The sequence below is a fragment of the Leucoraja erinacea genome, chromosome 4, assembly GCF_028641065.1.
Source record: "Leucoraja erinacea ecotype New England chromosome 4, Leri_hhj_1, whole genome shotgun sequence".
NCBI lineage: Eukaryota > Metazoa > Chordata > Chondrichthyes > Rajiformes > Rajidae > Leucoraja > Leucoraja erinaceus.
In genome coordinates this window covers 39905603-39919117 of record NC_073380.1, presented here as the reverse complement: position 1 = coordinate 39919117, position 13515 = coordinate 39905603, and the positions used below count along the sequence as shown (strand labels likewise).

At 38.8% G+C, this 13515-nt stretch overlaps 1 protein-coding gene across 3 annotated transcripts in view; it reads right to left on the bottom strand.

Moving 5' to 3' along the window:
- The window catches only part of rb1cc1 (RB1-inducible coiled-coil 1), a 168494-nt gene that overhangs the window by 18773 nt on the left and 136206 nt on the right, over positions 1 to 13515 (bottom strand). For 2 of the 3 annotated variants that reach the window (XM_055634081.1, XM_055634082.1), the window contains exons 19-21: positions 10172 to 10219; positions 6048 to 6106; positions 812 to 939 (exon numbers count right to left, since the gene is read on the bottom strand). In XM_055634081.1, the coding sequence (XP_055490056.1) occupies positions 812 to 939; positions 6048 to 6106; positions 10172 to 10219 (235 nt within the window). The remainder of the gene's footprint in view (positions 1 to 811; positions 940 to 6047; positions 6107 to 10171; positions 10220 to 13515) is intronic. The other variant, XM_055634083.1, reaches the window with a different exon arrangement.

Genomic DNA, 13515 nt, shown 5'->3' with positions numbered 1-13515 from the left:
GTGAAGATGAGGGGATGGGGGCCTAGAGAATGGAATGCCTGGAGACGACAGAGAGTGTCTGAGGTGTCTTGAACATAGGTCGGGAGGGATTTAACCAGGGGGGATAGGATGGAGTCGAGGTATGTGGAAATAAGTTCGGTAGGACATGAACAGGCAGAGACAATGAACAGTCAGTCAGGACAGTCAGGTTTGTGGATTTTGGGGAGAAGATAAAATTGGGCCGTGCGGGGCTGGGGAACGATGAGGTTGGAGGTTCGGGGGAGAGGGTAGGGAGCCGGAGTTGAAGTCAGTGATGATGATGGAGGTGTAGAGTGACTGGACAATTGTTCTGAATCTTGTGTAACTAATTATGTTCTTTGCCAGTAGTTTCACTTATAACTATGCTTTGCACCTCCCACAAAGCCAAGACAAATTAATCATCCACGGAGGCTTATTTTGGTGCAAGAGCACTAAATAAAGCCGAGACAATGACCACAGTATTTAATATAACCAGATATAAATTCCATACATCCTTTGAATCACTTACAGTTGTTTAAAATTGGATACAGACTAAAAATGGTAACATCGCATTAAATCTATTTTCAACCATAGGCTTAAAATATGGCCTGATCTTGCTGATTCATTGCACTTTTAACATTTTGTTTCAACAGACGAGAGACGGAGCAGAGGAACAAAATAAATGGCAATTCTCAAAACTAGAGCATGTGAGTGCAATTTGCACTGAGATTGCTGAATGGAGACTGTTTTTGACTGTTATAATAATTTTTTTAAATAAACTAATTAATTTAAACAAAAAAATTCATTTGCTCACCAGGTTTAAGATCCAATGATCCTAACGACTCTGAATGCAAGAAGTAAAGGGTTGGGCCGACAGTAAATAGAACGTAATTATCATGACGCTCATCCAAGATAATGAGCACTAAATCTCCAACTTGGAAACTGAAAGAGAAAGTAACATAATATCAGTGATAAAATTGAAAATGACTTGTTTACTTTAATTACAGATTACAATGTGCGTTTTCATAATGCAAATGGGATACAGTTGTACAGGGTCTTGGTGAGACCACACCTGGAGTATTGCGTACAGTTTTGGTCTCCAAATCTGAGGAAGGACATTATTGCCATAGAGGGAGTGCAGAGACGGTTCACCAGACTGATTCCTGGGATGTCAGGACTGTCTTATGAAGAAATACTGGATAGACTTGGTTTATATTCTAGAATTTAGGAGATTGAGAGGGGATCTTATAGAAACTTACAAAATTCTTAAGGGGTTGGACAGGCTAGATGCAGGAAGATTGTTCCCGATGTCAGGGAAGTCCAGGACAAGGGGTCATAGCTTAAGGATAAGGGGGGAAATCCTTTAAAACCGAGATGAGAAGAACTTTTTTCACACAGAGAGTGGTGAATCTCTGGAACTCTCTGCCACAGAGGGTAGTTGAGGCCAGTTCATTGGCTATATTTAAGAGGGAGTTAGATGTGGCCCTTGTGGCTAAGGGGATATGGAGAGAAGGCAGGTACGGGATACTGAGTTGGATGATCAGCCATGATCATATTGAATGGCGGTGCAGGCTCGAAGGGCCGAATGGCCTACTCCTGCACCTAATTTCTATGTTTCTATGTTTCTATAACGTGAGGGACAGGTATTACGCAGACCGAATTGATTATCGGGAGATAGACACAAAAAGCTGGTGACATTTCGGGTCGAGACCCTTCTTCAGACGGGATAGAAGGGGATTTTGATTGGGAACTAGGGAACCACTTTAAAGTAGTTGGAAATTGACAATCAAAGAAAGCAAGCTGTCTTGGGTCTTAATCAGACACCATTGTCTCTTAAGAATCCGGTTTCACCAAAGGTGACCACTGAAATTGACAAAAATCGCTTCTATAGACACTTAAGCAATTACTCTATCAAACAATATTAAGTACAGCATTTAGTATTTGAAGCATGCAGTAAAAAAAGTGTTTAAAAAACCCGTTATTTTTGAAAATCCTGTGGGAAAAATAACTTGATTATTTTGATCTGAAATGCTCAACACTTAGCTTTTTCCCTTTGACACAATTGCTTTGGTTTAATTTAGACATACAGCATGTAAACAGGCCCTTCGGCCCACCAAGTCTACACTGACTATTGATCACCCTATCACACCAGGTCCATGTTATCCCACTTTTGCATCCCCTCGCTACACGCCAGGGGCAATTTACAGGGGTCAATTAATCTACAAACCCGCATATCTTTGGGGTGCGGGAAGAAACCAAAGCACCTGGAGGAAACCAACATAGTCACAAGGTGAACATACAAACTTGCACAGAAAGCACCCGAGGTGAGGTTCGAACCTGGGACTCTACCGCTGTGAGGCAGCAGCTCTACCAGAGACGTGCCATTTATAATGTGTTTTTCCACACCACAGGTTTCCTAGGAACTTGTTATAGCAGACCTACATTATTCTCACAACACATGGGACAAAATCGCTTGAAGATGGGTCTCGACTTGAAACATCACCCATTCCTTCTCCCCAGAGATGCTGTCTGTCCCGCTGAGTTACTCCAGCATCTTGCGTCTAACTTCTCTCTCTCTATCATTACTATCAAGCCGTGGACAAAATTTGCCTTAATTAATTATGAAGAGCATACGAGGAACAGTACAAAATATACCAAGAATAGATGCCAGCCCGCTGCAACTATTATACTGCATGAAATGCTTGCTGGAACAGCATTTTACAAGCATATCCAAATAACCCATGAGATTAGATCTGTTGTATACCCTCATCTAGTTGATAATTTGTATTGCAGTACTATTGTACACAAGTGATCAGAACTGATTTAAAAACACAGGCTGACAAAGGTTAAGCAATTCTGAATCACATAGTAAATAAATTGATTATTTTGGTGTTAGAAAATGCTCATCTACGTCAGATGCAATATTGTACTTCAAGTCTCAGCTAAATCAAAATCATTTTTTTCATAATCAATTGTAAGGCAATTCTGTTACAGGATGCTCAATGTTAACATAGATTTTCCCTAATTCATAAAAGACTTACAACTGGAGTGTTAACTTGGTTGTTTGTTCTGTAAATGGTTAAAATTCAAACTAATTTCAAGTTTTAACAAAAAGTTTAGCTGCAAAATTTAGTCCTTTAATAATTTCTTTAATTTTGAGACTTCCCTCAATTTACATGACTTTAAATGTGCTTACAAGTTACTGCTGTGTTGTACTGAAGTGAAACACACCATCTGGTGGTTGAAATAAGAACTGATAAAACTAGTTCCTTTAAATCACATCCAAGTTCAAACGACAGATGGTACTGAAATTTCAATTCCTCTTCCATGTGATTGGGAGACAGCCAGTCATTACGCTAGGGTCTTGTTGAGGGTATTTTTCGTGAAATATAAATGTACCATAACTGCAAATAAATTATACAGGTAAATAATTAATTTGTTTTAATAGTTTCCATTGCACTTATAACTTTTTATGTGACAACCACAGAGCAAATGTAGGTCATATATGACACGGCAGCAAGGTGGCACATTGGTCGAGTTGTTGCCGTACAGAACTTGCAGCACCGGAGATCCGGGTTTGATCCCGACTAGGGAGATACGGCTGTCGATACGGAGTTTGTACGTTCACCCTGTGACCATGTTTCTAGTGACTGGGTTTCTCTGAGATTTTTGGTTTCCTCCAACACTCCAAAGGCATACAGGTTTGTAGGTGAAATGGCTTTGGTTTGTGTACTTGGTATCAGTGAAAATTGTCCCTAATGTGTGTAGGCTTGTGTTAGTGTGCGGGATCGCTGGTCGGCGCAGACTCGATAGGCGAAGGGTCTGTTTCCGTGCTGTATCTCTAAACTAAACTAAATGCATGCTTCAGTTGGGAGTGACTACAGCAACCTCTTGGTGACATTATAATTCCAAACTTCTGTCACACGATTATAGTCACAATATGAAGAGTGGTCAACTGGCGAGCTAGATCAAGCCAGACTGGAAGACTATTTTGTTGCAAAACTTGCACACTGTTGATGCTTGTACTGTACCTTTAAAATAATCATAAATACTTCCAGTGGCATAGTAAACATTTTGGGAAATGAGGTGGTGGGGTAGTAAGAGAGCAAAGCTGCTAATCAGGTTTAAAAATCAGAATCTCAATTAGGAAAGGAAGAGGAAAATGTTGCTATTTTTCCTACCAAGAAATCAAAAGCCCAAATTTTGTGGTAAAACTCACTACAGAAAACACTTGTTATAATGGATCACAGTGAGGATGGAATGGTCGCTGTTATTGCTGATTGTCCACTATAATTGACTAAGGTATTATAATTGTTTCAGTAACTCAGCAGACTTGGAAGCATCTCTGGATAGAAGGAATGGGTAACATTTCAGGTCGAGACCCTTCTTCAGGCTGAGACTAAGTCTGAAGAAGGGTCTCGACCTGAAATATCACCCACTCCTTCTATCCAGAGATGCTGTCTGTCCAGCTGAATTACTCTAGCATTTTGTGTCTATCTTCGGTTTAAATTAACATCCGCAGTTCTTTCCTACACATAATTGTTTCAGTAGTTGAAACAAACAACTGCAGTTGCCAGTTAATATACAAAGCACTGTAGTAACTCAGCAGGTCCAGCAGCATCTCTTGTGAACATGTATACTTGTAGAGACCCTTCTTCAGACTATTGGGCCGGAACTGGGCCTGCAATCCAGTTGAGTTGACAGCCCTGGCCTGCTGGCAGCTGGGGATGAGGCGAAAATTTGTGGACAACGGTTGTGGCCCGCGGGCAGCCGGAGTTCAGGCGAGGGTCAGTGTTGGCGGCAGCAGACGTGGCCTAGAAGTGGCGCGGGCCGATGCTGGTATGAGCAGCCGGCGCTGTAAGAGGCAGATGAGATGGCGAGAGCCGGGGTTGATGCGAGCAGCCTGCACTAAGTGGCAGGGGAGACGGAGTGAGCTGGGGATGGTACGAGCAGCCTGCACTGTAAGTGGCAAGGGAGGCAGTGTGAGCCGGGGATGGTACAAGCAGCCTGCACTGTAAGTGGCAAGGGAGGCAGCGTGAGCCGGGGATGGTGCGAGCAGCCTGCACTGTACGAGGCAGGGGAGACAGCGCGAGTTGGGGGGAGATTGGAGAAATGTGACTGTACCTTAACTGATGACCATTACGACCATTCAAAGGTCCGATAACAGAGAGGAATAAGCTGTTCCTAAGTTTGGTGGCACGCATTTTCAAGCCTCTGTATCTTTTGCGCAACAGGAATGGGGAGAAAGAATGACTGGGGAGATGTTACCGTCTCCTTCTTGTACCCCATCTTATCATTTTGCAAGATTTAGTCCACTACAGTGGTGTCAGAAGGAGTTAGAGCAGAATTTGCCTGCACAGTCGGGAATGTTTAGGGAGTATATCGTAAGGGACTGAGATCACATCCTTGCGGGGCACTGGTGTTGAGAATTATTGTAAGGAGATGTTGTCACCGATCCTCACTGATCTTAGTTTATGTCAGAAAGCAGATGGGATGCTAACACCTAGTTGCAGGAGTTTGGAGAAGAGTTTCAATGGGATTATGGTGTCTGTTTATTGTAGATACAATAATCCCGTTGAAAATCCTCTCCATTTATTAAAAGTTAGATACCTCCCATGGTCACACGTACAAATAAATGTGTAAATATCTTCAAGCTGCTGTTCAAGGTGCTCATATCTTCAGAAGATGCTTTTCACCATTACAGCATCCAGAAATCGTCACGTAATGCAGTGAAGTTGGGATTACATATCTGATGTACTCTGATTAAATACATTATACCCTTAGACAAATAGATAGGCAAACTTTTGAGGGATGTATGCCAAACACAAGCAAATGGGACTATTTTAGATGGGGCATCTTTGTCAGCATTGATTCGTTGGGCCATAGGGCCTGTTTCCATGCTCTAAGACTCTCCAAATTGTGGCTTATTGATTCTGAAATCGCAATAATTACTGGCTGTCTGTCCAAAGTTAACAACCAAATTCTTGTATACAATTCAAACATTCCTGGAATAATTGAGCAACTTTTCACTTTAACTAAAGAATACTTACTCTCGAATTGCTATTTTGTCAGAGTGTCGGGAAGACACTGAGGACATGCTCTGAGACATCTGAAAAATCAAAGTCAAACAATTACCCCAAGAAAACTTCACAAAACGTATACAATAAACTAGTAATATAACACAATGCTTGGTAACAAAGCACAAATATAGTAAATGCTTTCCCAAATTTGATCAGCAGATTTGTGTTGGTAGCTGCTGTCAGAAAATATACAGATCATGAAAATAAACCATGCAGAAAAGCTAACCCACAATTGAGCCGATTAAAAGTAATTTGTAGAAAACTTGAGGAAAAGCCTTTCAGGGACTGAGCTCCCAGGGCATACTGATATGTTTGTTAGTAAATCAAGTGGATGCTGTGCCCAACATCCAAAGCTTCATTAAATAATTCTCCAGAGGCCCTTGAATTGCAACATTCTTATTAATAGGTATAACACTGGTACTGAATGATTAGAAAAATAATAAATGAATATATTACAACTCTACAAATTATAATGCATGCTGCAAAGTACATTTTAAAATACATAATAAAATTATCAAATCCTATATTCCGCATGTTCAAAATTCATTCCACATTTAATTCTACTCTCAAATTTATTTGGTCCTTTTTTCACTATCATCTAGATCAGATTTTCTCACATTTCTGCAGTTATTTTTGTGTAGTCAGATTTGTTTATGGGATCGTTTTTACACTATTGGGAATTCTGAGCAAAATAGAATGAAAACTGGTAGTGGAAAAGTAATGAAGAGGGTGGAAAACCAATGCTTCCAGAGTCTATTCCTCATATTTTTTGGATAGGGCATAACTATTTCACAGGATCTCTTATCAACCAAGTCCCAACATCCATTTTTGAATCAATTGCCTTGATCAGGAACGTGTGACACATACTAGTAGATCTAGTGATCAAGGATAAACTAGGTTTGAGCATAATTTAGCAGTTATTAGAATTTTTGGACCAATTGTATGTCTATCGCTTATTTGCCTGACGAAGAGTCATGGATAAATATATTTGGACAGCTTATCGATAGGATATTTCTCCAAGCAGGTACACCAGGTTCAAAATTCACGGGACGACAGATGGCGCAATGGGGTAAGTGTTCGGCTGGCGACCGGAAGGTAGCCGGGTTCGAATCCCGCTTGGAGTGCATACTGTCGTTGTGTCCTTGGGGCAAGACACTTCACCCACCTTTGCCTGTGTGTAAATGTAATGTAATTATGTGAAGCACTTTGGGGTCAATGCAAGTTGACTAAAAATGTGCTATATAAATAAGATTATTATTATTATTATTATTATATTAAAATTCCTATGCAAATGTTAAAAGTCCTGTTCCTATTGGCAGCTATTCACTGGCATTTTTCATATGGCGCTCTAACTACAGGTCCTTGAACAATGATGTATAGCAAAAATTGAAATAAAATTATAAAATTATGTGAGGCAGTTGAAATTGAGAAAACTAGGACCTAGTCAACTTCTGGATTATAGACTGATGATGCAACACAAAAATGTCAGAGGAATATTGTCCATAAACAAATTTCAAGTCTGACTTATGAACAACGAGGTCGCCTATAGAGAGGAGGTGCACAGACTTTCTGAGTGGTGTACTCACAACAATCTCTCTCTGAACACTAAAAAGACAAAGGAGATCATCACTGATTTCAGGCGACATAGAGCGGAGCTCAGGCCACTGGAGATAGTGGGCGAGGAGGTGGAGAGGGTGCCTAATTTTAAATTTCTGGGGATCAACATCAGTGAGGATCTTAAATGGTCTGTGAACTCTGCTGTAGTTGTAAAAAAGGCGCAACAGAGACTTTACTTCCTCAGAACACTGAGGAAGGCCCATCTGTCTGCTAAACCGCTGGAGTCTTTCTACCGCTGTTCGGTAGAAAGCATACTGACTTACTGCATAACTGCCTGGTTTGGGAACTGTTCAGCAGCTGACAGAGCAGCTCTCCGGAGGGTGATAAAAACTGCCCAGGGTATCATTGGACTCCCCCTGCCCCCTCTGGGGGACATTTACCACTCCAGATGCCGCAGCAGGACCTGTAATATCGTGAAAGACATTACACATCCTTGTCACCACCTTTTCACACTGCTGCCCTCAGGAAAAAGGCACAGGTCGCTAAAGTCACGCACTGCCAGACTCAAGAACAATTTTTACCTATCAGCAATCTTGGAACTGAACTCTGTCTCAGGAGCGGGTTATGGGGAAGGAGGGGGGGTGGGAGACAGTGTTAATTTATGTAAATGTGAATCCATGGGTGGATTTGGGGAGGGAGGGAGTGTAAAAAGTATGAGTATGTGAATGTTTGAAGTTCTTTTAAATGGAGAGAAACAGTAATCTCGTTGTATGTGACACATGCAATGACAATAAAGCATTCTGATTCGGATTCTGATTGTACGAAATTGTCACGAATGAATGAAAAGTCAAACATGTTCAATTTTTCCCAGAACTTCCTAAAGGTTCTTGTATGGCTTTCTTATTGTTACAACAATAATTGGAATTGTTACAAAATGGGAGTTAAATCAAAATCTGACATGCCCTAATAACAGACAAAAATCTTTATAAATAACATTTCATGCTTTTTTTAAATACTTTCAATTCAAGCCATGATAAATGTGAACACTTATTTAACAAATTTCATTATTTGAGAAGTAAAACAAATTACAAACATTGCCACAAGCATTATGATGTGTTGAACAAAATCATAAAGACCATGAAATTTAAAGTAAAAACACTGCCGGCAACAGATTCAAATTATACGATAGTAACAATTCTAGAGTTTATTTCTTTTCATGGGGAAACATTCTCGTGTTAAGGTAAAAATCACTACTCATCATAGGAAATAAGAAAATCGGCCATTCTAAACAAAACTAACACTGAAACCAAAATGCAGATGAGTAAAATGTAAATATTATGCGGAACAACACTACAAACATGCTATGTTCCTTAAATGAACCAACTCGAACATCAACCATGGATTCCAGAGAAAATGCTTCAAAAGTATTCCCCACAGCCAGTGTTCCAAAAGAAGGCAGCACAAAAATAACAAACATATGCACGAGCAAAATAATGCTTGAAGAATGCATGCATGCCATAATTACATTGCAAAATCACTGCCTAATAAGAATATTCATGGTGAGAAATAGAAATTTGTATTACCAGAAAGAATGTATATAATTATGTCCAAGTAATTCTGTAGAAATCATCATATACTCATCCATAAAATATTTTTTCCAGTCAAGAAGACACAGTTATGTGGTAATATTCTGTCATTACTAGCTCAGAATAAAGTAGCAAAAAAAAAGGCTAATAACATTAAGAGCACTGCACTAAAGAAGGGAAGTTAAGACCTTTGAGTTACATCATTATGTTATTTTTCTTTGGTCCTAAAAATGAAATCACACAAACTACCAATTGAGTACAACAATACAAAATGATCTGGTTTCCTTCCTCTGATCTCTTTTCATAACAAGTAGAATAGCAATATCAAAATAATTAACTTAATGTTAAATAACTTCAGTAGCATTCAATATTTTATTATGTCAATAGACATTGGTTTGGAACTTCACATTCAGCAAGAGCCATGTGGATGACATTAACCTATTTCTTTTAATACTGTACAACTTCCAAAATAAATGTTCTTTACAATTTTAAAACATAACAATCTTCTCCAAATATGCAACAGTGGCTTGTAGCCAAAATATTAAGAGGATAACAGAAACATTCTGAATAAACATATAATAACTGTAAGCTTCCCATACTCCCTCAAAACTGGAACCATGCACATTTAGGATAGTCAAGATTAATATTCTCTGCAAAATTTATTTGCAATGTTTCACTTACTTAAAAAACAAACATTACTCAAAACAATACAATAATAATATTTTACAATTTTCCTATTTTATAGTTGCTGCATCTTAATACAACCCAGCATTGTCTAAAACTGGCTAATGCTGGTATATTTTGCACCAATTCCTTTACCCTCTCCAAGCTTTGATAAGAGCTTGAGAATTAAAACTGCTTACTGTAGGATATATTCCAGAATTATTCTGACAGCAATACATTGGACCAAATAAAAGTTTATTTGCTTTGTGGCCCAAATAGAATACATACCAATCTTTGATTTAATCGTTTATTCTCCTCTTCTTTCATTTGTAAAGTCTACGAGCAAGCAAAATAAATTTAATTTTTAAATTTATAGCACTTTTAAAATGCAAGACGAATTGTTATTCAACTGGCTGCCAAGAGAAAAAAAGTACTTGAGTGAATAGATAAAAGGTCACCAAGTAGAAGCAAAAGTTTTAGACCAAGATAAATATATTAAATTATATTTATTAGCAGTTTTTCATTTTCATCCCTTCACTAAAGCAGCACCATTTGTTGAAGCATTATGAAATTGATGAGCTTTTCCTTTGACAATTTAAAGTCATCAAATATACTTAATATATTTCTCAAATCGGAGATCATTCACAGAACAAAATTAATGCACTTTTCAATGCAATTCTGCACTTAATTCAATTTCATACATTGGAAACTTTATTTCAAAGTAAGTTTCTAGGTTAATAATGAGCAACAGGACCTTCAGAAAAATATAATGCAAACTCTCAGATTGTTGAAAAGGGAAATGTTTGATGAAATAGGAAAATACAATATACTTAAAAAGGAGGGATTAATAATTATGGCAACAAAAATATGGAAAGAATAGCATGCACAAAACAGGTTGTGACAAAATATTCCTGGAAAATCTAACAGGCAAAGTAATAAATATATAAATACTGCTGATCGGAGAAATCACAGTTTGAGAAGATAGCATTGTCTTTCAGCAAAGAGTAGCTGAATTGTACCACTTAGAAAAAATTGCAAAATTCCTAATGTTTGATGACTTCAGACAGTAACAATTGAAGTAAAAGCAAAACAAGATGAATAACACAAAGCTTATCTTTTGTACACCATGAGCATTCTTAGGCAAAAGACCCAGAGTCTGAAGAAGGGTTTCGGCCCGAAACGTTGCCTATTTCCTTCGCTCCATAGATGCTGCTGCACCCGCTGAGTTTCTCCAGCATTTTTGTGTAACAGTGAAATACCTTAATCTCAGAGCACGGAAAATACATAATAGATACAATAATAAATCGCAGTGAAGAAGAAATCTTGCTTAATTTGAATGTCCAGGCTTTCAAACTCATGTAACCCCCCCGAATGTTAGAAAGGAGAAAAAAGATAGATTCCAAAAAGGAGACACAATATGCATGGTAAGATAAATTGAAGCATGACTGTGTTAACTTTGTTACAATTAGAACTACTGCAAATAGTTTTCCCATCATATTCGCTACATGCTTTGTCTAGATCTGATTATATATTCAGTGAAACGTGGCAATGTCTCCTTTATAATATGAAAATTCTTCAAGAACACAAAACAAAGATTAAAATATTCCAGTTACAATGTAGGGGCAGGAAGAGAAAAATAATGTAATCAAACTAGTTAATAATGAATAGAGACTTTAAAAAAAAATATATGGAACGACTGGTGTTTGCAGTATTTGGTATAACATGAATATATACAGCGCAACAAACCAATGGCACAATAATTAGAACCCCTCCAGAACCCCTCAAATAAGCCATATGAAGTGAAAGCAAATGGAGGTCAGGTGCTTTTCTGTAAACAATGAATCTCAGTCAGTTTCATTTGCAAAAGTTTGAACTGCACATTAACTACAAAAATCAAATCATAGCAAAATAGTGTCTAGTTACTTGATCAGCAAGAACATTGCAATAGGGTAAAATTGCTTGCAACTATTACAGTCGATAAGAATTTTAATTTTCAAAACAAACAATAGTTTCACAGAGCATATGCAGTTAGCTAATAATATAAAAGAGGACAGCAAGAGTTTTTTGTTACATAAAGAGTAAGAAAGAGGCAAGAATGGACGTTGGACCACTGGAAATGATGCAGGAGTAGTGATAATGGAGAAAAAAAAAGAAATGGCAGAGTTGAATAACTTTTTTGCATCAGTCTTCACAGTGGAAGACAACAGCAATGTGCCTGAAATTTAAGAGAGTCAGGGGGTGGAAGTTAGTAGAGTGGCTATTACTAAGGAGAAGGTGCTTGGGAAGCTGAAAGGGCTGAAGGTGGATGTCACCTAGACTGGGTGGACTGCACGCTAGGGTTCTGAAAGAGGTGGTTTTAGAGATTGTGGATTGTGAAATGTAGTGATATTTCAAGAATCACTCAAGTCAGAAGTAGTTCCAGATGATTGGAAAATTGACAGGCGTAGACTATCTGCAAGAAGGCGAGCAATGCTAGCATTTATCTCAAGAGGGCTAAATGCAAAAACAGGAATGTAATGCTGAGGCTCTATAAGACGCTGGTCAGGCCACATTTTGGAGTATTGTGAGCAATGTTGGACACCATATCTGAGGAAGGATGTGCTGGCCCTGGAGAGGGCCCAGAGGAGGTTTACAAGATTGATCCCAGGAATTAGTAGGTTAACTTATGATGAGCATTTGACAGCACTGGGCTTACACTCACTGGGGTTTAGAAGAACGAAGGGGAAACTCATTGAAACGTACCGAATAGTGAAAGGCCTAGATAGAGTGGATGTGGAGAGGATGCTTCCACTAGTTGGAGAATCTAGGGCTAGAGGTCATAGCCTCAGAATGAAATGATGTTCCTTAGGAAGGAGATGAGAAGAAATGTATTTAGTCAGAGGGTGATGAATCTGTGGAATTATTTGCCAAGTCAATTGATATTTTTTAAAGCACAAATAGATTGATTCTTGATTAGTACAGGTGTCAGGGGTTATGGGGAGAAAGCAGGAGAACGGGGTTAGGAGGGAGATATAAATCAGCCATGATTGAATGGCAGCGTAGACTTGACGGGCCAAATGGCCTAATTCTGCTCCTATAACTTATGACCTTTTGAACATTAACTTCAGAAATCCTTACATTAACTTCTTCATCTTAGGGAGCCTTTTGAACTTAATTTTATTTGAATTATTAAATAAGTGTGAACAGCAAAGTTAGGAGCCACGAACCGATTCACAACATTGCTTCATATAGATGTGATGAAATGGCCAGTGCCACATTTGGCAACGTATCCTTGAACAGGCAAGAATTTTCTTTATATCATAACAAAGAATACCACAACACAAAGGTCAACATATTTCAGTGACAAGAACTAGCTAGACCAAGGAACTGATTGTTGACTTCAGGGAGGGAAAATCAAGTGGCATGGTCAGCTTGCCTGGTACATCATGGGAATCTACTTCCCCACCAACGAGATCTATAGAAATTGCAGCTAATATAATCATCGACCCACACCTCCCTGGCCACGCTCTTATCTCACTGCTACTATCAGGAAGCTGGTACAGGAGCCTACGTAGCATTACCCTAGGTTCATGAGCTTCTTCTCATCAACCATCACTTTTTAATGGAACAGAAGTGGCGCAAAGCATTCTGCA